The sequence below is a fragment of the Rhinopithecus roxellana genome, chromosome 3 (assembly GCF_007565055.1).
Source record: "Rhinopithecus roxellana isolate Shanxi Qingling chromosome 3, ASM756505v1, whole genome shotgun sequence".
Lineage (NCBI taxonomy): Eukaryota > Metazoa > Chordata > Mammalia > Primates > Cercopithecidae > Rhinopithecus > Rhinopithecus roxellana.
This window is the reverse complement of record NC_044551.1, coordinates 129,886,086-129,908,902: the sequence shown is the minus strand read 5'-3', so window position 1 is coordinate 129,908,902 and position 22,817 is coordinate 129,886,086. Positions and strand designations below refer to the sequence as shown.

The window sequence follows — 22,817 nt, the reverse complement described above, 5'->3', positions numbered from 1 at the left end:
TAGAATCGCGAGGGAGGAGGAAACACCCTCAACGTGGCTGAATTTCCAGGCCAAGGGTGTTCCACCAAGGCTGCCTGGCAGTGAAGAAACAAGCCCCATGGAGGTCACCATGTCATCAGAGCCAGCAGGCCTTTCCCCGAGTACCAGGAACGCACTGGAGGGGAGGGAGAGGTGGAAGCAGAAAGCAGTGAGACTATTTTTCAAAGCTTTGGGCTTTCCTCAGAAAGCACAGCAATTGGAGCAAATTGTCCAAAAAGTGAGAAAGATGAGAAAAGGGGCTTAATTATTATGGGCAAGTTCTTACAGCACTTTTATTTAAAAGGGGATCTGGGTAAAGGTAGGCATTAAAAATAAAGTCTAAAAATTAAAAACAAATCTTGCACATTTCCATGGCTATTTCCTGTGCTCTCACAGGATAACTGAGGCTTTGAAAACCCACAGCCCTGGAGCTGCCCCCCAGCCTCCTGAGACGACCCTGAAATGTGACCAGGCTGCCCCCAGTGTGGAGTTTTGCACTCAGTGTCTGGCAAAGAAGCGAAAGGCTCCTTTACCCTCACACCCATCCTCTAGTCTGGACAACTGCAAAACTGCCTTAAATCGTATCAGTGAATGGTACCCTTAATGGGAGATGAATGGCAGGCTGTACAGGATGGCATGGGGGGCTGTGGCAGTGAAACCGAAGCAAGTACTGTTGACAAAGCTGAGCAAAGAAGAGGAACTAGCCTGTGCTGCCTCCCCTCCCGTCCTGTCCCATCCTGTCCCAGCCTCCTCCTTAGAGGAACTTAAGAGTCCACTACTGTCAAGGAGAGGAAAGAACTGCTGCCCCAAAATGAGTTTGGTAATCCTGTGGTTCTTACTGTCCCGGAGTAGGTTCCCCCAGCCTCAGCCAGGCAGCATCTCCTGCACACTAGCTAGGGTTACACAAATGCAACTACTCAAAAGTGATTTCTCAACACTCCTCAGCTTCCTCCCTGGTACAAGCCACCATCATTTGTCACCTGGGTAACTGCTATAGCGTCCCAATGTCTCCCAGTTTCAACCTTCACTCTTGCCCTACTGTCTCTTTTCCCCACAGCTGCCAGAGTGGCCCTTTCTTTCTCTTTTTTTTTTTTTTTTTTTTTTGAGATGGAGTCTCACTCTGTTGCCCAAGCTGGAGTGTAGTGGCGAGATCTTGGCTCACTGCAAGCTCCGCCTCCTGGGTTCACACCATTCTCCTGCCTCAACCTCCTGAGTAGCTGGGACTACAGGCACCTGCCACCACACCCAGCTAATTTTTTGTATTTTTATAGAGACGGGGTTTCACCCTGTTAGCCAGGATGGTCTCGATCTCCTGATTTCGTGATCCGCCCGCCTTGGCCTCCCCAAGTGCTGGGATTACAGGCGTGAGCCACCGCCCCCGGCCCAGAGTGGCCTTTTCAAAATGGGGTCAGATCAAGTGACTCATCTGCTCAGCACCCACCAAGGGCATCTCATCTCACACCGAGTACCAGTTACAGTTCTTCCAAGCTCCCATTAGCTCTCAGACCTCACCTCCACTAACTCTCCTACTGGCTCACAGTGCTGCAACCATACCGGCCTCCTTACTATTTCACAAACCTGCCAGGCAAACATCTACCCCGGGACCTTTGCATTCACGCTTCCTGTAAATTGTGTATGCCCATCTCCCTCAGCTCCTATAGATATCTGCTCCAATGTTCCCTTCTCAGAGAGACCCAATGGCTCCATTTAAAATTGGACCCTGCTGCTTCTTCCCTACCTTTTCTACTTTTCCTCATAGCATGTGCCACTTACCACCTCTCAACATGCTGTTTTATTATTGTATTTGTTTGTCTCCCCCACTAAAATATAGGTTCAACAAAGGCAGAAGGTTTTTTTTCATGGCAGAAAAGGCAGAATTTTTCCCTCACTGTCCATAAAAGTGCCTGGTACATAGTAAGTGCTTAAAAATATTTGTTGCATGCAGTAAAATCATCATTCAAACGTGAAGGAGAAATACTTTCTAAAATAAACAAAACTTGAGGGAATCTGTTACCAATGGAATCACCTTGCAAGAAATGCCCAAAGAAGTTCTTCAGAGAGAAGGGAAATGACATAGGTCAGAAACTCAGATCTATGTAAAGAAAAGTGCATTAGAGGAGAAATAAATGAAGGCACTAATTTAGGAGCTGTGACTATAGCAAAACAAAAACAGGTTTTACCAAGTACATGGCTTGATTGAAGGCACTAACTTTCCATAATCATGTCCTGCTGATTACCTACTAGATACAGCTACTTTACAGAATAATTAAGACTGCAGGTTCAGGCTGGGTGCTGTGGCTCACGCCTGTAATCCCAGCACTTTGGGAGGCTGAGGCGGGTGGATCACAAGGTCAGGAGATCGAGACTATCCTGGCTAACACAGTGAAAACCCCATCTCTACTAAACATACAAAAAATTAGCTGGGCATGGTGGCAGGCGCCTGTATTCCCAGCTATTCAGGAGGCTGAGGCAGGAGAATGGCGGGAACCCGGGACACGGAGCTTGCAGTGAGCCAAGATCTCGCCACTGCACTTCAGCCTGGGGGACAGAGCGAGACTCTGTCTCAAAAAAACAAACAAACAGCAAGCAAAAAACCCACAGGAGCTTTCAGACCCTTTGAATACAAACACTTACATGTTGGGGATCAAACATGCAGCTTTAACAGATTTGTTCTCCCCTAGGAGGAATGCATTCAGAATTTAAGAATCTGTGAAAAACATTTTTCTAAAAATTAAAAACAGGCTTGTTGAGGTGGATCACGTCTGTAATCCCAAGGTGGGAGGATAACTGGAGGCCAGGAGTTCAAGACCAGCCTGGGCAACATAACAAGACCCTCATCTGTACAAAAACCTTAAAAAATTAGTTGGGTACGATGGCTCATGCCTGTAGTCCCAGCCACGGGAGACTGAGGTGGGAGGGTCACTTCAGCCCAGTAGTTCAAGGCTGCAGTCAGCTATCATTGCACCCCTGTACTCCAGCCTGGGTGACAGAGCAAGACTCTGTATCTTAAAAAAAAAAACCTTAAAAGATCACTGCAAGAAATACTGTTGTTCTACAAAGAAATGAAAAAGCAATTGTTGGCCAGGTGTGGTGGCTCACGCTTGCACTTTGGGAGGCTGAGGTGGGTGGATCACCTGAGATCAGGAATTCGAGACCAGCCTGGCCAACAAGGTGAAACCCCATATCTACTAAAAATACAAACATTAGCTGGGCGTGGTGGCATGCGGTTGTAATCCCAGCTACTTGGGAGGCTGAGTGAGGAGAACCCAGGAGGCAGAGGGAGGAGAACCCAGGAGGCTTGGCTCCCACCTCTGACATTGTGATTTAGTTATTGAGGGGCATAATTTGGGCATAAGGATTGTTTTACAAGCTCTCTAGGTGATCCTAATGTGCAGCAAATTTGGGAACAAATGGCTAAAAGGTCCTTAGGGTGGCAGCCACAGTGGGGCCCATAGTAGTGTTTGCACTGCCCTTTACACCTCTCAGGACCTGGGCATCCTATGCAGCTGGTGGTCCCAGTAGGCAGCAATAGCCTCTCTCGTCATTGTGTATACTCCAGGACCCTAGCACACAGCAGTAGGGTAACACACTAAGCCCCCTCTGTACCAAAATGCTGACTTCTTATTAGAGAGAAGGCGAGAAATCAACCTCCAATGTTTTACACTCAGAACCCAGTAACAACCTTGTAAGTCAAACTAAAACTAAAATAGCATATGTGCTTGGCCCAACACTATGCTGTAGAATGTGCATCCCCAAAGGGAACTTAGCTGAGCTGGTGGGACATTTCTCATCCAACCTTGCAGCAGAACTGATACAGGTGATGTGGTTGGCATCCCTCCTGATGCCCAGGATGCAAAGCCAAGGATACTAAAGACAGGGAAGTCTTTCAGATGGAGGAGAGCAATTTTCAGATGGTCCCACAGCCTATTCATAGCAAATGAGACTTTGAGGTCACCTAATCTGGTCTTGCAGCTGGGATCTTTGAGGACTACAGGAGTGGTGACTTGCCCAGGATCACACAGCCAGCCATTACAAGAGCCAGGCCAGAACTCCAGGCTATGATTCCCTACAGTGTGGGGCCTGGAAACATCCATAATTAATTTAGAACAAGGGGCAGATAATGGTACATTAGATTTTTCCAGTGAGAGGAATTAAATAAGGAAGAATGAGCAAATTAGAAAAAGAAAGCCTGGAGAAGAGAATGAAGACCATGACTCTCATGTTAAATAACCAACACATCACACCCGGCCCTCCACCCCAGCTTCCACCTCCAGCCCTGCCAGCTGAAAACTGTCATTTTGGCAGTGCTTAAAACAAAGACTCTAGACAATTCCCCGGGGACTCCCCGGCAAGCTGCTGGGCCCACTTACCCTGTCGCACAGCAGACATCAGCTGTACTCTCTCTTCGGCTGTGAGAGGACCTTTGACTGCAGTGCCGCCGCTCATTCAAGTGACCGAGATCCTCTCTAAGGCGCCCTCCCCCACACCCCCCGCCCCGCACAGCCCTCTGGACGCCTTGAAGGACAGAGCCGCAGGCTTATCCTAAAGAAAGGCACAGCTCTGACAAGAAAAGGCAATCCGGGAGCCTTTCCCTAGCCGTTTAAAATGAAACTCACCGTTCTTGCTCCCGTGAGCTGCTGCAAATAATCTTGAATCTCGTTAGTGTGGTTGGTGGCTGTGATATCGACAAATTCCAGAAGCCCTTGTTTGATAGGCAATTGACTGAGGATCTCTTGGGCCCTCCTGCAGTATGGGCAGGTGGGCTTGATGAACACAACCACCTTCCCAGGCTGGATTTTGCCCTTCACAAACTCTTGAGCCATGCCGATGGGCTGCGGTCTCCCCGGGAAGAATCTTCAGTTGCAGATATTGCTTGGGGTATTGAGCCCCGACCCAGCCAGTTGGCTCCTATTTAATAAGGAACCTCCCTGGAGGCGGAGTTTGCCTGGTAGCTTGCTCGAGTTTTAAAGGGACAGCTTCAAAGACATTTCCATCTGGTATACTTCACTAGTTAGCAATGCCTAGGAATGCAATACTTGCTATTTAATCGTTGGTAGCTATGAAAGACACTCTGGGTATCTTTGTTGTCCCTGGACATTTGGGGAGTGCCTGCCCATCGGCAATGATCAGAGTTTAGTCACCTCTGGGGAAGCATACATTGCTTACTCACAAAGGGGCTGAGGAGGCAGTGACTTCTTAGAGCAAATTCTTGTTTTACCTCTCGGAGATACAGTTGTATTTTAAAATGCAAACAGAATCACTTAAGAAACAGAACACTTTGAAATCTCTTTAGAGGAAGTGAAATTGAAACTGTGACTTTGCACTCCTTATGAAGGTCGCTGTCAGAGCGTTTTGCTTGGACTGTATGGTGGGTGTTTGTTGTTGTGATCTTTTTAATGGAATTCATTCTCAGTATTTAAAAATCTGGAGGTCTCACAAAACAATGTGGACTTACAACTTCTCTCTGAAAAGTCAGGTCGGGCAATACAGAGCTTGCATCTTTTAGTGCAAGCTGCTGGGGCTGACAGCTGATGTCCCCTTTGTATAGGGCAAGTAGTGGCTTTGGTTTGCCACAGGTAACAACGACAGGCCCATGCCTGAGACACCGGCTTCACCCCATAACCATTTGAATTGGTAACCCTTGAATAGCAGTTTAATATGGAGTCAAATTCCAACACAATCCCTGATACAAAACTACAGATGAAATGAGAATCTTTTTTTTCTGGTTGGCCTTCTGTTTGTGACTCTGCTTTTACTGTTTGTGAGGGGAAGTAGTGTTGTCACTCAGACACCACATTCACTTAAAGTGTTATTAAGACACGAGTTGCACCAGTAGGAAATCTTTCGCTCTTCGCCAGGGTGCTCGTTCTCCTTATCCCGCGGAGCACAGTCTTCTACTCTTGGGTCTAGTTCCGGCCCCCTCTAGCGTATGGTAGCTTAAATAAACAAATCATGGAAAAACCATGCCCTTTAAACGTGAATCATCCTTTCCCCAGGAAGCTAGCTTTACGGTGAAACCGGAGTATCTTCAAAGAGGCAGGGCCAAGGCCACAGCTGGACACCGCCACTGCCACGTGCGAGGAATCCCAAGCAAACTGTGATCAAGGGAAGGGAAGAAAATCCACTCCCGGAAGCAGCTTTTTACTGTTACTCTCATCGTTAATAAAATTAAAATAGCAAAATGAAAGTCAGATTCTGAGTCACGGAGGGGGAGCTAAGTGACAGCTCTGTCCAGAGAAAAGGATGGGGCTGGCAGGCCCCTCGGCGCGGTCAGGGCCCCGGACTTCCCACTTCCCTCCAGAGGAGGCTCCGCCACAGAGTCTGACTCTCCTCTCTTTTTTTAGTCTTTTACCTCCGAACCCTGTGGCCAGACTCCTTCCAGAGACCCCGCCAGGAGGTCCAGGGTCTCTTTTAGGGTCCTCAGGGCTGCTGCCTTAGGTTCCCTCAGCCTGAGGTTTTTCCGCACGACTTGCACCTGCTACTCACTCAGAGCCTTTCTCTTCTCCCATCTGTGGTTGGCTCCTCCCTTCCTGCTGCCTCTTCCTCAGTCTGCCACTGTGTTCAAGTTAAAAGCCACCACCACTCTCCATTTCCTGCTTTCCTGCCTCTGCCCTTTCATGAAATTTACTGTCTGTACCTTTCTCACCTCCATTCTCTCATTTTGTTGCAATCTGACCTTGTCAACCATTCTGCTGAATTGTTGGCCGACACCAATCATGGCCTCTATGTCGCCAAATAACCGTTTAGCTAGGTATCCTGACCTTTTGCAATTAGTCACCTGCCCCAAACCTGGGGTAGAGGCTGGGGTCCAGGGAGACTATTGTCTGCCTCTCACTCAGTCCCAGGGACTGCCTGGTGTCTGAAGCCTTAGGACATAAGGCATAAGCTAAAGAAGGTTTTTTTTTTTTTTTTTTTTGTTTTTGTTTTTGTTTTTTTTTTTTTTTTTGAGGCATCATGTGGAACATGGGTGACAAAGAGATGGCAAAGAGGGTGTGTCCTCTCCATTTCTCAGAAAATGCTGTGGCTTCAACTCAGTGAAAAATGACGAGCATAGAAGCCTCTGCTGCATTGTATAGCAGGAGCTGAAACCCAGCATGGACCTCAGGGCATCTCAATGGGAAGCCGCCATGGGGGCTGCAGATGCCTCAAGTGCTGTAGATGGAAAGAGGGTGTGCGCGTGGACTAACACATGTGGACTCTCCTTCCGCTTGTGTGAGACACCCCCAGGGACTCCCAGAAAATACACCTTGGAGGGCGGGAAGTGAGGGCATTTTTTAGGGGAAAATCAGTCCTGTTGTGCAGATGGTTGGCAACAAGCTAGTGAAATATGTGTGGTTACTCTTAATGTGACTTCATTTGTACTCACAGGCTGATGAGGGCTGCAAAAAATGTGGCCACAAATGAACATTCTTTAGGTTTTTTCCTTACTTATTCACTGTGCAGGGTTTGACCTTGGAGATCCCTGCAGGCCCCTGGAAGTTCTCCTCTTCCCAATGCCCATTGCAGCATGATCTTTTTGCTCTATCTGGATGTTGTCTCAGTCTCTTTGTTAAGAATTTTGCCTACACCTATGGTCTATCTTGGGGCTTGATCTTCCCGCTGTGTACACACCCATTCCTTGAGAGGTTATCAGCTTTTTACTTATGAGCATCACATATTTTTCTTTATCTGGACCTCTCTCCTAAGCTTCAGGGATGGCTATCTCATTGCCTACTGAAAAGACCCACCTGGGGATTCCTTAAGCCTCTCAGCCTCTAGGGAACCAAAACTGAATCTCCCCTGAAGCCACCCTCTTTCCTCCATTACTGCTCAGTGAGACTGCATGCACCTTCATGTACCTTTTCAGCTAGGGCGGAAACCTGGCAGGCATCTGTGCTACCCTCTGCTTTTACTTATGCACAGTGGCCAAACCCTACCAAGTCTGCCCCCTGAGTGCCTCCCTGGTCTGAACACCTGACTGCTCCCATTGGTCCAGCCCTCATTAGTTCTTCACTCCCTCTTGTAGCACTTCCACCCTCGCCTTGCTGCCTACTCCACACTGCTGCTGGGGCAATCTTTAAAAATACACACCCTATCTTGTTCCATCTTAAAACTAGTCCATGGGCTGGGCACGGTGGCTCATGCCTGTAATCCCAACACTTTGGGAGGCCAAGGTGGGCGGATCACGAGGTCAGGAGTTTGAGACCAGTCTGGCCAATATGGTGAAACCCCATCTCTACTAAAAGTACAAAAGTTAGCTGGGTGTGGTGGTGTGCGCCTGTAGTCCCAGCTCTTCGGGAGGCTGAGGCAGAAGAAGCTCTTGAACCCGGGAGGCAGAGGTTGCAGTGAGCCGAGATCGTGCCACCACACTGGGCGACAGAGCAAGACTCCATCTCAAAAAACAAACAAAAAACTAGTCCATGTTTCCCCAGGACAAAATCCAGATTTCCTTGTGGGGATGTGGCCCTATGTGATGGGTCCTTGCTGCCCTGTTCACCATATCCCAGCCTCACCCCAACATTTTAGAGACAGGAGGCAGCCAGCGGTCCCTGGTAAAACCCTGCCTCCAAGTCTAAAACAACCTGAGGCTGAAAAACTGGATTGCTGTCCTAGCACTTTGGGAGGCCGAGGCAGGTGGATCACCTGAGGTCAGGAGTTTGAGACCAGCCTGGCCAACATGGTGAAACCCCATCTCTACTAAAAATACAAAAAACTTAGCTGGGTGTGGTGGTGGGTGCCTGTAATCCCAGCTACTTGGGAGGCTGAGGCAGGAGAATTGCTTCAACCCAGGAGGCGGAGGTTGCAGTGAGCCGAGATCTTGCCATTGCACTCTGGCCGGGGCTACGAGAGCAAAAGTCTGTCTCAAAAAATACCGGAAACAAAGACAAAACACTGGACAGCTGGTCCCAGATGAGGCCTGCCCTTTCCCGACTGATTCTTTCTGAATAATGTCCACCTGTGCACTGGGAAGATGGAGTGGAACCTTGGGAAGTTTGCACCGTTTGCAGCGAGGAAGAGCCTGGCCTCTCCTGTTCCTGTGTGCTGACCTGGAACTCAATCTGTGACCTGGGAAACCTGCTATCAGGACTCTCTCTTGCTTTGCTGAGTTATTTTTCCTTTTTCCTTTTCATCCAATAAACTCCATTTTCCTCAACCTTTCTATGTGTCCGCAAGCCCAATCTTTCCTGGTCATGTGACAGGAGCCCAGTTTTACCTGAACTAAGGGGAAAGTTCTGCAACAATTTCTCCTTTGCTCCAACTGTGTGGACTCTGAGTCCCTTCCTCACTGCTGCCACTCACACTTGGGACCTGTTGCTCCCTGTGCCCAGGGTGCCCTTCCTCTTGTTTCTGTGTGGCTGACTCCTGCTGGCCCAAAGGGATCCAGATCAGGATGGTGTGTTAGCACCTCTAAGAAGTACCCCAAAACACACACCTCTTTCCCCCATGGGATGGGTGCCCCTCCATGGAGCTCACGTGTCATACTGCGCCGTGACTCATCACATGTCATTGTTCCTTTGTATTAATTTTCTGTGACCTATAGTGAGTTCCTTGAGGGCAGGGAAAGGACTTTTATCTCTGCATTACCACAGCCCACACTGGTTCTTATCCATCCATCCATCCCATCCATCCAACAGACATTTATTAATCAATTACTCTCAGCCAAACACAAACATCCATGATACAGCCCCAGGTCTTAGGAGTTTACAGTTTAGTGGGCTATATAAACATGGAAAATGGACTGTTCGAAAGTATTCTAGTTACCAGAGATGTATATGGGCATTAGGTTAACCAAAGCGAGTAGTCATTCCCACCTGGAGGTTGGCTGGGGAAAGGGCCCATATCAAAGGAGAGCCAGGCTGAATCTTGAGGGATAAGAAGAAGCTTGTGAGTGTACAAGGAAGGGAAGGGCATTTCAGGCAGAGGGAGTAGGAAGAAGAAGAACAACATAAACAGTGCTCAACATGGAACATGAATAGAGCATTGGGGTTTGAGTGGGGAGAGGAGAGAGAGAACTGGAGAACAGGCAGAGAACAGGGGAACTTTACCACATTGCAGAGGGAGGACTTCACACACAGGCACCGAGGAGCTGGAACAGGTATACTTTACACATGGATAGATTTGTAGTCAAATGGTTGATGTATTAGTGACGGTGTCACATCTCCCAAGTCACACAGTGAGTACCTAAATGCAGTTTGATCACAGAAAGGCTGTAATGAGTGACAGGAATGCTTTGGAGCTGGCAAAACTTTCAGGGTCCCTCTGTGTTCACCCTGGGACCAGTCTTGGCTTCCACAAGGCTTGAAGTGGTACAAAGGGGCGGTTCAGGGGGTGGTGGGCTGCCATTGCTCCAGCTGCTCTCAAGGCTGCTACACTAAGCATGGCTGCCCACGTGGCCCCCTAGGCATGCTGCTGTGGAGGCTCAGGTGAGAGAGCCTTAGTACCAGCCGTCCTTTCCAACCTCAGACAATGAAGGTTCTGGTTTGGGGCTGTGCCTTGTTTTCAGAGTCTAATTCTTTAGGAAGCTCTCTCTGGCCCTCTCCAGATTTGACTGCGGGGGTCACTGACTCTGGCTCTAACTGCAGTCTCTCTGGCCAGATGTTTCCTTGCCTTCTACCTCTATGTGGGGCTGTGTGATACTGAACTCAGTAACACTGACAGCTACCATTTACTATGTACCTACTGTGTGCTGGGCTCAGTGCTAAGAGCTTTATATGCATGATCTCTAATCATCACAGCAACTTTGAAAAGTTGATATTTTGGATCCCAAACTGACTGGAAGAATAAGGAACGTCTTCCTAACTTGAGGGACTTGAAGTTCAACCAAGGTCAGGACTACAGGCTGCCTCCCTACAGGCTCTGCCATACATTTGGAAAGTCTCTCTTGTTGCCCTGTCTCTGCAAACAACCATGTCCAGAGGAAATGGGAAAGTGTTATTCTAAAGTCTTCCCACAGGAAACCTCACCTTGTGTTATTGGTTAAATTGCATCACAGGCTAATTCCTGACCCAGAGACTAGCAAAAGGACTGGAGTGACCACCACTTTTGGAGAAAATGAGGCCCATTGCTGGATTGGAAATGGTTTGACTTCTAAAGGGAGCACTCTGATGGGGAGAAGTAGATTCCTTAACAAACAGGAATTCCCTAGGAAGGAAGAAGAGAGAAATGGTTGTGGGGTAGGCAACCAACTGCGTTCATTGCCAACTCCTAGCACAAACTTCTTAGAACGAGTGAGCCACCAATGGGAACTTTATCTTGCTTAGACAGAAAAAACTGAAAACGCTAAATAAAAGGTGGGGCTTGTGCTGTTGAGAAGAAGGTTTTATCTACTTCAGGCTTAAATGTTTTTCAACGAGGTTATTGAAATGATATTTATTTAACAAATAAATATCCCATTACTGTAGGTATCAGTACCTGCCATTTGCAGGTAAGAAAACAGACAGAGGAAGGTTAGGAGACTTTGTCCTGGGCTTCCCAGCAAGGAAGAGGCAGATGTGGGATTCAAGCTCAGATGTTGGGTCCAAAGCAGATGCTCTCTCTGCTGCTCTACATAGCAAATTCCAAGGTCTTAAAGGAAGGATAACACAAGCCTGAAAGGGGTCCTGAAGACCATCTACTCTAACCCCCTCATGAGCTTGCCTCCATGCCATGGCATTTTCCCGCTGAGCGCTTGTCCAGCCTCCCCTTGAGCCCCTCCATGGAACAGGCAGGAATTCACATCTATGAAAAGAATGCTGAGTGTCCCTCATGGAGCAGGAGTCCACTCCTCAGGGAAACTGTGTGCCTGCACCCAAGGCACACACAACTTTCAAGTAAGAGGGAACATGTCATAGTGTCATTCAGGATCTCAGATCCAGGATCAGGGAGAGGCAGCACCTGTGTGTAAGACATCATATGAGATAGAATCACAACCTTGCTTGTGAGAAAGAAAAAGAGTGGTCCCAAACAGAAGTGAATTGAAATTCACATTGCAAGGCTTTTCTGAAAACACACCTGAGCACATTTCTGTTTGAAATCTATTTGTGATGTTTCTACCAGCTAGTGGTCTGTCTGAGCACCAGCTCCTTCCTAAGCTAGGCTTACTCCACACAGCTGATAGAGGCTCAGCAGTGCTTAACTAGGCCTGTCCAAACTCACGCCACAACTAAAATGAGACATTCCTGTTATCATCTTATTCCTAGTCTAACTTTTCTCTGGATAATTCTTTTTGTCTATACACATTCAACCCCCAAACAATCTATGAACTGGATATCTTTTTGTTGTAAATAAAAAAATAAAACATTGACAAGTGTTCAACTTAAATACTCCTTGAAGGGGCACTAATTAGAAATATATCAATATAATGAAATACTTTAAAATGTTTTTTAAGAGGCAGAATTAAGTCGGTTGATATGAAATAACATATCTCTAAGATGTTATTAAGATATTGATTAAGACGTTATTAAGATATGTTATTAAGATGCAGCACAGTGACATCAGTATGCTAGCTACCATTTATGTTAAAAAAAACGGTATATCGAGTGGGACTTTCTTGTTCGTTAGAGTAGAATTAGAAGGGCAAAGCTGAGGACTATGAAGGATAAATAATGCACCTTGTATAGAAAGCCACCGACAACAGGCCAGAATTCCTTTCCAGGGCTTTCTTAAAGATGAAACAACTGACCTTGCAGCTATCAGCACACACTCCCCACCTTGCCACCCTAGTTGGCCTAGTAATGAGTGTTGGAGTTTTTCCTTTCCCACCATGCCCTGCTGCAAGCCACATGAAATGGGCCCCAAGAGAAACATCATTAAAGATTGGAGTTTACTTGCAAGAAGAAGAGGCTGGTGCCTCATTTACCAGTTGGTCAGCTGCTTAGGTATAGTTGATGCATTGATCTGCCCTGTTCCTGCTGAGCAGGGGCAAAGAACCTTGGGAGAAATGGCAGAGTCTGGCTTGAAAGGGACATGTGAGTCTCCCATGGGCAAGTGGACACCATGGAAGGTGACAGTCTTGAGTTGTCTTGTTTCCTGTCACTGCGCAAGGAGACCCAAGCATAAGAGGCTGTGAGGTGTACACAGAGGCAGAGGTTGAAGGGGCTGGAAGAGGTCAACCTGCAGCTGGATCCGCCACATTGGGGAAGCCATGTGTGTGAGAGAGCCTCTCTGAAGAACTTACCTGCTAGCCTCAAAGAGCCTGTTTTAGGGTGCCAGACATTCAGATGGCTAGTATTGGTCAGTGAGGCCATGAGCATTCACAGAGAAAGAACCATAACGCAGGAAGTTCAGTAAGGAGACAGTTACCCTCCCTCCCCATTGCCTCTCCCAGTCCCCAACTTTGATAAAGGATGGGCAGAAGCTGTCATTGAACCTGATCATGACTCATCCCTCTCTACTCCAAGAGGAAAAGTGAGGGGACAGGAGTAAAAGACAGATATGCCGCTTGCCCACTGCAGGTGCCCCCAGGTCATGATGGGGGTGGATGGTTTGAGTAGATACGATCATAATTTTAGACTAGATTAGATTAGAATTTTTAACAGCTAAAAGCGAGAAGAAAGCTATGGGACCCCTTCATTTTCTGCCTCCCTCATAGGGATGGGAGATTGGACACAGCACTGTTGTAAGTTGTGATCAGTTAAAACCCCCCTCCTACATTTTAGGTTAGTTTCCCACAGCTCCATATATGTGGATATGGGCAGACTACCTCTGGAAGTATAGAGAAGAAATGAGGATATGCCTCTTGAAGAATGACTTGCAGACTGACCGCAGGCCAGATATACTTCCTGCATATCTTTTGTGCTGGTTTTTGTTTGCTTGTTATCACATCTAAACATTACAAAATAGGCAGAAGGCATGCCAAAGCAGTGAGAGGGAATAGGGAGGATGAAAAAAATGGAGACAGGACCCTTATAGCTCAGAAAAAATCAACTAAATTTATCTCTTTAAGGCTACATGTTCACACTGAGGTGGAAAACTCAAATCTATTATTTGTCCCAGAAGGAGTGGGTACAGGGGTGATGGGAGCTACTCTGCACTCGGTTTGGTCCTGAGGGGCAGAGGAAGTGAGGATAAATGAGGATACTTCCAGACAAGTTGCATGCTACAATTGGCCTATCCGGTTGGCAGGAGACAGAAGAGACACTGGGATGCACACAGCCTTCCACCTGCCTGCCCTCTGCCTAAAGGAGTCTCTTACCCACATCCTGGGTCATGAGAGCATTCCGGAAAGTGGAACCTGACCCTGGCCTTCCCCACCAGACCACCTGCAAAGGAAAACTCGCCAGATTCAAGTATGAGTAGTCAGAAAGTGCCATCACGAGATCTGCGTACAGATAACAACAGAGGAAAGGGGTCTGGGACAGGGATAGAAGAAACATCACCATGGTATTACAGATGCATGTACAGGATTCTCCCTGTGACGCTGTTTGTAATAACGATAATAATAATAACTTTAAAACTTGAGAATGGCCTAAATATCCATGAATAGGGAACTAATTATACAAATCATGGTACATCTATATAACTAGTCCTTTTGAAGCCTATTTTGTGTAATATTTGTACGTGATAACAAGCAACCAAAAACCAGCACGAAAGGTATGCAGGAAGTATACCTGACCTGGGGTCAGTCTGCAAGACATTCCTCAGGAGGCTTTTCCTCATTCCTTCTGTATCTTTCCAGAGATAGTCTGCCCATATCCACAAAATCATGAGTTCTGTCTGTACATGCTAATATGGAAAGATATTCAAGATATATAAATCACTTTAAGTGACTTATTAAATAGGCAACATATAAACATAGTATAAAATCCTAATAATACAAAAGAGTATACAGTGCAAAGCAAGTTGCTCTTTTTTAAAAAACCACAAACATGTTTATTCCTCTAAAAACAGTATACCATCTTTCCAGTTTTCAAAATGTTATTATCAATTATCTGCAGATTACTCTCATTAATCTGATTTTTACAAATCTCAGACAGAGCAGAGCAATTCACCAGCACCATCATCAAGCGAGCTACATATCTATTCTTTACCAAAGCAAGGAGACACTTAAGATCAAGTCAAGAGAAGAGCTTTCAGTGTTTACAGAAGGGTAACTCACATCCATTTGTCATACATTTCAGGGTCCCATATCCCCCTTTTAAATTGTCTAACTCCTAACCCAGTTTATTTTTATAGTCTGAAAACAAGGAGTCACCCAAGTGAGATATTCCTTCAGAACACTGTTGAAAATGAATCAAACATGGAGATACCCCAGATCTCTGTTCTCAAGTGTTAAAAATATTTTATATTAGCACACAGAATATCCTTAGATATATTCCTTTATGTTCTAAAGAGTTTGTGTTTCCCCCTTTTTTGATGATGTTTTCAATTTCTTCCGAGACCTTTCCTGTATAGTCATTTGGTTCTATTGCTTTTAACTTCTCTTGATACTCCAGTGGCAAACCATTTTTTTTGCACCCATGCAAATAATCTTTTTGTACTGTGAAGACAGAGGAGCACTTTCGTAATTTGTCATCAGATAACTTTGACAGGTTAGTTCTCTTTCTTCTTGAGTTGAAACTTTAACTTCTATTACACTATATTTTCCTTTTTTTTTTTTTTTTTTTTTTTTTTTTTTTTTTTTTTGAGACGGAGTCTCGCTCTGTAGCCAGGCTGGAGTGCCGTGGCGCAGTCTCGGCTCACTGCAACCTCTGCCTTCCGAATTCAAGCCGTTCTCCTGCCTCAGCCTCCTGGGTAACTGGGATTACAGGTGTGCGCCACCTCGCCCAGCTAAGTTTTGTATTTGTAGTAGAGACGGAGTTTCACCATGTTGGCCTGGATGGTCTCGATCTGCAGGCGGGCCACACAAAAGAACGCCGCTGAGGGGTTTCGGAGGTGGATACTCTCCTCAGCAGGTTGCTGCCGTAGGCGAAGTACAGAAAACTGTCCTCATCCGGGCCCGGGACATCCCTGCAGCCCGAGTTCGCCGTGTCCCACTGCTGCCTGGACGGGAACCTGGAGCAGAGCTGTGAGGAACCGCCGGAGAGCGCAGCGCGGCGGCCCAGGACCCCGGCCCAGTGACTGCCTGGCCGCCGCCTCCAGCAAGTTGCTCTTTTACCTCATTCCTCATCAGTTCAGATCTTCTCACCAGGGGCAACCCCTATTTTTGAATTCTTGTGCCAGGATATGTTATTAAATTTTTTTAAAAAGGTCAGACCAGCGTATGATTCCATATGTGTAAAATTTAGAAGATTACATATATATTTGCAGGTGTGGGTATATGTACAATATATATAATATGTTATACATATACACAATACAATATATAAAATCAATATATATTATTTTTTCTAAAAAGGGACTGATGACTCTATTAATTAATTAATAATTTCCCCATCAGTCAGATGAGGAAGGGGTTTTTATTTTCCATCTTTCTTCATTGACGATTTACCATATGCACTTTCACTTGTGTGTTTAATCTTTTTATTTATTTAAAGTAGGTATTGGGATGTAGGGAGGTGGAGAAACCAGTTTGGACTAGACTTTAAAGAACGGTGGCAGAAGGGTATGAGATACAATAATAACCTGAGGGAATAGCAGTGTTGAGAAAAAGCATCTTTCATTTAAGGGAACCTTGACTAGATTTGTTTTATTTTTTCCAAATGTAGAGGAGGCAACTAGTTGACGGGGGAAAATATGAGAGAGAGAGAGAGAGACAGAGAGAGAAAAAGAGGATGCTTGATGGAGCAAAGTCACCAACAGCACTGGGGGAGGGGACAGAGGGCCAGGCAGTGGGGCTGACCTCAGAGAAGACAGGTGCACCTTTGGAGGGTGCCCCGGATGGGGGCGGGGAGGGGACAGACAAGGAGGGTGCTGAGGCTGAGGATGGGCAAGCTAACTGGCCACAGTGCAAGCCCAAGGGGACAAGGGATTCCAGACTCTGGACACATGGCCGAAATAGCCAACTGTGGGTTCCTGGCTACAGAGGAGGTGAGTGGAGCCAGTAGAAGAAGATGAGAGAGCACAGTGGGGAGGCACTAAGTCAAGATGAAGATGAAAAACTGGTTCAGTGCCAGGGTTTAAAAAAACAATAATATTTTTAAAAGGTTATGCTCAATGACAGGAAATTCAGGCTCTGCGTGACAGGAAATTCAGTAGGCACTTGGTGGGCTGCATGACTGAATTTGTGTAGCAATGTCAGAAATGCTGAAACAAAACAATAAAAGTTTTTTAAAAAATACTTTCAAGCTTTTGGGAAACATAATTTTGGTTAACATGACCCCACAATTAAATGTAGTCTATTTAATTAGGGAGGCAGTACTTCTGGAGGAAAACAAATTGCCTAGGCTGTCAATTTAGCAATGCAACAAACATGAAATCAATAGTTTATTAATATCAGGTGTATGGGTATATACTTGCCTTATACAGAAGAGTTACATTCACACACCTGGTTGCAAAGAAATTAAACATGAGCTGAGATGCTCAAAGGAAATGAATCACTTAGGGATAGAGCATTTCAATTAGAAAGGACAGTTTGTCCCACCCAGAAACAATCTCTGGGCTCATGTGTAGCTGGAACTGTCACTTGGAATGACTTGTCAAAAGAGCTTGAGGTAAAACTAAAGCTGAAACTGAAAGGTAAAACTCTGAGCTAACAATAACTATTGACCCATATCACCAGAAAGTTTAGGAAAGGAATCAAGAGGAAACAATAGCCACTTAGCCCTTCCTCATCCAAGAATCCTTTTTGCCATTCCTTTCCATCCAGCACTTTGTCCCTGTGTAGTAACTTTCGGCTTTCACATTTCATTACTCCTCCGCAGAATATGAGGTTCAATTATAGGACTCTCACACAGATAGATGAGAAGTGTACTTGTGACAAAATGTTCTCCAGTGGGCTTCTGGCTAATATATTTTTGGCACATCCAAATTATGAAAGAGGATGCAATTGTTGATAAAACCAAGGAAGGAATGTATGTGCTGAGTATTCTGTGTCTAAAATCAAAGTGGGCTGGGTGCAGTGGCTCACGCCTGTAATCTCAACACTTTGGGGGACCAAGGTGGGTGGATCATTTGAGGTCAGGAGTTCGAGATCAGCCTGGCCAACATGGTGAAACCCCATCTCTACCAAAAACACAAAACTTAGCTGGGTATGGTGGCATGTGCCTGTAATCCCAGCTACTTGGGAGGCTGAGGCAAGAGAATCACTTGAATCTGGGAGGTGGAAGTTGCAGTGAACTGAGATCGCAGCCCTGCACTCCAGCCTGCGTGATAGAGTGAAACTCCATCTCAAAACAAAACAAAACAAGAAGAAAACAAACAATAACAAAAAAAAAAAAAAAACCACTCACAAAAAACCAAAAACAAAGTGCAGAACCATGTGTGTAGGACAATCTCTTTTTTATGAATATAACAATCTAGGATATGAAAGCATTATATACGTGTGTGTATGGTTATATATGAATGAGATAGAGCTGTATATCCTAACATGAAACATTTCCAAGCGAAAAACATACTAAGTTTGTTACTTTGCAAAGTAATATCTACATCTAAAAAATGAAAAATAAAAAATTACACATGCATAGACGCATGTTCTGTGCAGTGTGGGTGCCTAGACATGGGACTGGGAGGAGGCACAGCCAGCCGCGGGCAGTGCGACCTTGAGCAGGAGTGAACTGGAGCAGGATGGCGCAGGTTTTCAGCTTTCCTCTGTAGGCTTCTATATTATTTGAAACTTATACAGTCAGGATATATTCCTATATGACTTATGTAAGAAAATAAAGAGAAACAGTAAGCACCAAAAATGAAAAGTACATAATCAACTCTTTGAGGCCTTCATGGGAAACTGGAGAACCAGACAGGAGTTAATACGAACATGAAACACATCCAGGTCTACTAATCATGACCACACCGGGAAAGAGGGGACAGAGGGTTTGGTAGTCGTGGCAGACCCAAGTATCTTGCTTCTGCAGATTTGAGGAATACCAGAGAAATGTGGAGAGACTGAGCTTGCAAGTCCATCTCAAAAGGTCTTTGCCCTTCAGCAGTGACATGGCAGTGGGGAGGAAGGAAGAAAACAGGCTGTCTCTGTGTGACTGGTGATGCCTAAGGGGCTGGAGCACGAGATGGTCCCCAGGCCCTGTGCCATAACTGACATGCAGGAATAGGCGTTGGCACTGGCGAGAGCCCGTCTGTGTGTGACAGAAGCAGCAGATGATCAGAAATGGAGGGGGCTTTCTGACAATGACACCATCATCCCATGGGGAAGGAACATCTGACTCTTGGCTCACACTAAGATGCTGCCAGAGCGGCTGGTCTCAAAGGGCAAAACAACAGCCCCAGATAGAAAGTCTTCACGACGCAGCCTCTGAGGTCCTTCTGCTCAAGGTAAGACCCCTGCTTGCCTGGCTCTAGCTGGATTGTTGAAAATACTCAAGCACAGGGCAAGCTGAGGAAGGGGCGTGTGGAGGGAGGTGGGTGGTGGCAACAAGTCAGTCTTCTGAATCCCCTATCAAAAATCTGGGAAAGGTAACTTTTTACAATGAGGGTTGGAAACACTGACGCAGAGGATACTGACTGGGGAGGTTTGGAGCCAACCATGGGACCAGGTCTGTCCATTACAATAGAACCAACACGGCAACCTGGAGTCATACAGGCTAATCTAAACCAGCCTGACGGATCCCCATGTCCTTCCCAGGCCTTCACTGCTCCAAGAGTAACCAGTCACTTGTCTCAGTAGCAGGAAGGAAGTCATTGACCTCACAGCAAGTGAAGCTGGTGAAGGAACAGAAGAGAGGTGAGAATCTCCACAACGAAGGGAGGGCAGCATGGAAGAGGGAGTCCAGGCCCTGCCAGCTGAGGAGATGGTGACATAAGGCACAGCTGTGGAAACCCTAGGCCACCACTCTGCAGCATCCCCAAAGCCTGCTGTGGTACTCTGTGGCTGCCCTCTGCATCCCGTCTGGCTACCAAGGCAAAAGGGTCTCAGCTGTTTAGGCTAGTACTAGCCATGCTCCCTCTAACGCCTAAGTGAGGGTTCCCGAGGCCTTCACTTCAGCATCTGGGATACCACAAGGGGGTGCCAGGAGGGGAAGAGGCCCTAAACATGAGCAGGGGATTTTGGCATCCAAATGTGTTGCCCTGGAGACTGTGAGGAACATAGAAACTTGGAGAACACACAGCAGGTGTTGGTGTGAGGCTGGGCGATGCGAAAATGGAGACTGGGGTTGGGAAACCAACTCATGGTACAGAGGAAACAATACTGTAGGCCTTTACATAACCAGCTTTCAACCTGTCTGTACAGGAGAGTCTCCTGGGAAGCTTTAAAAATACCTCTCTGGGCCCCAACCCGGAACAATTAAATTGGAACCCCGGGAGTCCTCTTGGACTTGTGCTCCTTCCAGAGACCTTTCTTCCTCAGAGGAAAACCCACTCAAAGGTGTCTTTTCCGTCTTTGCTGGGAGGCAGAAAATTCACTTGGCACACAGGCTTCTCTGCCGTGTCTTGGGAAGTTTACCTGCTCTGTGAGGTGCTGTTTCACTATGAAATTTACACCCGTGACTTTCAATCCAGGAAACTGAGTCTCAGGGACCCTGGCTAACGACAGCCCTCACCTCCCTTTGGGTGTATCCCCATTTATTTATGGAAAGTATTTTCCGCCACTCGAAGCACAAAGATTTACTGAGGGGAGGGTGTAGCAGAGTGGTGGGTTAATCCTGAGTGGAGTTGCTTTGCTGTGCAGGTAACTTCCTCTTCCCCCTTATAGCATGAACAGACACAGGCCTTTGTGTTCTGAGTTCTGGATTCCCTTGTCCTGGGTGTGGAATGGACAAATGTAAGCTCTTTTGCTTTTTAGAACGGAGATGTTTTGACATGTAAGCTGGAGAGAGGTAGGGGATGGCAACCAGGCTTTGAGAAGAAGGGAGTGGCCTGGCTCTGATAGCACAGAGAGGGTGGCCAGTCTTGAGTGGTGGGGACTTCTGTGGCATTCACCATCCAGCACCCAAGTTGAGATATACATCTCAGGTGAACTGAGTGAACTGAGGCCCTGGATACCTGGGGATGAGACCCAGTCTTAGGAACTGGGGGCCAAGTGAAAGGGCCAAGGATCTTGCCTGACCTGGAGATGGTGTGGGCCACCAGAGGAGCCTGCATTGTCCTGGGGGCCTGGACAATGAGCAGCTCACTGGCTACCATGCTGCACTAAAGGCCCCTGCCCAGTGTTCCTGAATGGTGGAAACTCTAGGACTCTAGAGTTTTTTGATCTTCCCAAGGGAGGGATGAGGGCAAGGTGATTGGGGACTGGGCCAGATTTAATTTTCTTTAGAGGAATTAAGAAACGTGGCAATTCTTTTTTTTTTTTTTTTTTTGAGATGGAGTCTCGCTCTGTCACCAGGCTGGAGTGCAGCAGCGCAATCTCAGCTCACTGCAGTCTCTGCCTCCTGGGTTCACGCCATTCTCTTGCCTCAGCGTCCTGAGTAGCTGGGACTACAGGCATCTGCCACCACACCCAGCTAATTTTTGTATTTTTAGTAGAGACGGGGTTTTACCACGTTGCCCAGGGTGGTCTCGATCTCTTGACCTCGTGATCCGCCTGCCTCAGCCTCCCAAAGTGCTGGGATTACAGGCTGAGCCACTGCGCCCAGCTGAAATGTGGCAATTCTTATGCTCTAGGGTAGTGGAGTGATTCACATGACCTATATAGATTTGTTGGTTTAAGCAGATCATTGAGAGAGGGCGTTTCCATCCAGTGACTTTGAAGAAGAGGGTAGAATTAAAGTCTGGTTTATGGCATGAAAAAACCCAACAGAGCCAAAGGGGTGATGCAGGAAAGCCAGGGGAGGAGATCCTGGTAGGAGGTGTTCTAAAAGGAAATTTTTCCTCCTCTAGGGCATCTTTGGTGAAGTTGAAACTGGTTCCCCAACATTTACATGTGATGGTTTCTCTTACCTCAATTCCTTCTTGGAAATATTTTAAAGTAACTCTGATTTATTGTTACAAAAACTCCTATAAAAATGTGTACTTCCTCTCATTCCTGACCCCTAGCTTCAGTTCCTCTAGCCAAAAGCAACTGCTGTTACCAGTTTCTTGTGTCTTCTTCTGGGGATGCCCTTCACGTATTTTTTCTTAAACGGTATCGTTTCTGCTGCTGTTCCGCCCCAGCCCTGGTCACTTTGCAATTGACCTTGAGCAGATGTACCCCTAACTCATTTTTAGAATGCTACTCACGATTCCATTTTGTGAATGTACCCTCATACATTCAACCAGTCTCCTGTTATTGGAGTTTCCAGCATGACTTTCCCTTCTGTGTGAGTGTTTTCTTTTGGAGAACTCAGAGGTACTTGTGGTGGGGCGGCGGGGGACGTAGGAACTTGAGGTCAGAGGACCCAGAGAGTTGGAATCCTGGGGAATTGTTAATATTGGGGAACTTTGGGGTTTCCCCAGCCAAGGCATTGGAGATTTGAGGTGATACTAAAAATATCTCAAGGGTTGATATTTCAGTTTTTTCCCTCCTCTGAATCCCAGAAATTTCTGGACTAAGCTCCCCTCATGTGCATTAGTGGAGGGCTGAAGAGAATGCACCTTTCCATGCCCTGCAGTCCCACCCAGAGGCTCTCCATAAAATTGGATTGAATTGAATATACCTCATCTTTTGTGAACAAAAATGCAGCATTTGTTGCACAGTTGTTTTTTTCCTCCTCTGTATCTTCCAGTAGAGAATGGCAGTCCTTGTAAAGACCTTCCTATTAGTTTTGGGAATCAGCAGATGGTGTCTGACATGCACTTAATTTGTTTTTTCCTTCCCCACCAACTCTGGCCCCGTCTCTTTTAGGCCCTGCTGTTTTGCTGGGCTGAGCAGTGTC

General features: G+C 46.5%; 1 protein-coding gene and 1 pseudogene across 5 annotated transcripts in view; both read right to left on the bottom strand.

Moving 5' to 3' along the window:
- Positions 1-5,179, bottom strand: part of GLRX (glutaredoxin) — a 43,449-nt gene extending 38,270 nt beyond the window's left edge. For all 5 annotated transcript variants that reach the window (XM_030927865.1, XM_030927866.1, XM_010380595.2 and 2 more), the window contains exon 1: positions 4,635-5,179. In XM_030927865.1, coding sequence (XP_030783725.1) covers positions 4,635-4,841 — 207 coding nt within the window. In that variant the 5' untranslated portion in view covers positions 4,842-5,179. The remainder of the gene's footprint in view (positions 1-4,634) is intronic.
- A 10,078-nt stretch (positions 5,180-15,257) lies between these two features.
- On the bottom strand, positions 15,258-21,150 carry LOC104675953 (annotated as a pseudogene).
- Positions 21,151-22,817: the final 1,667 nt, after the last annotated feature.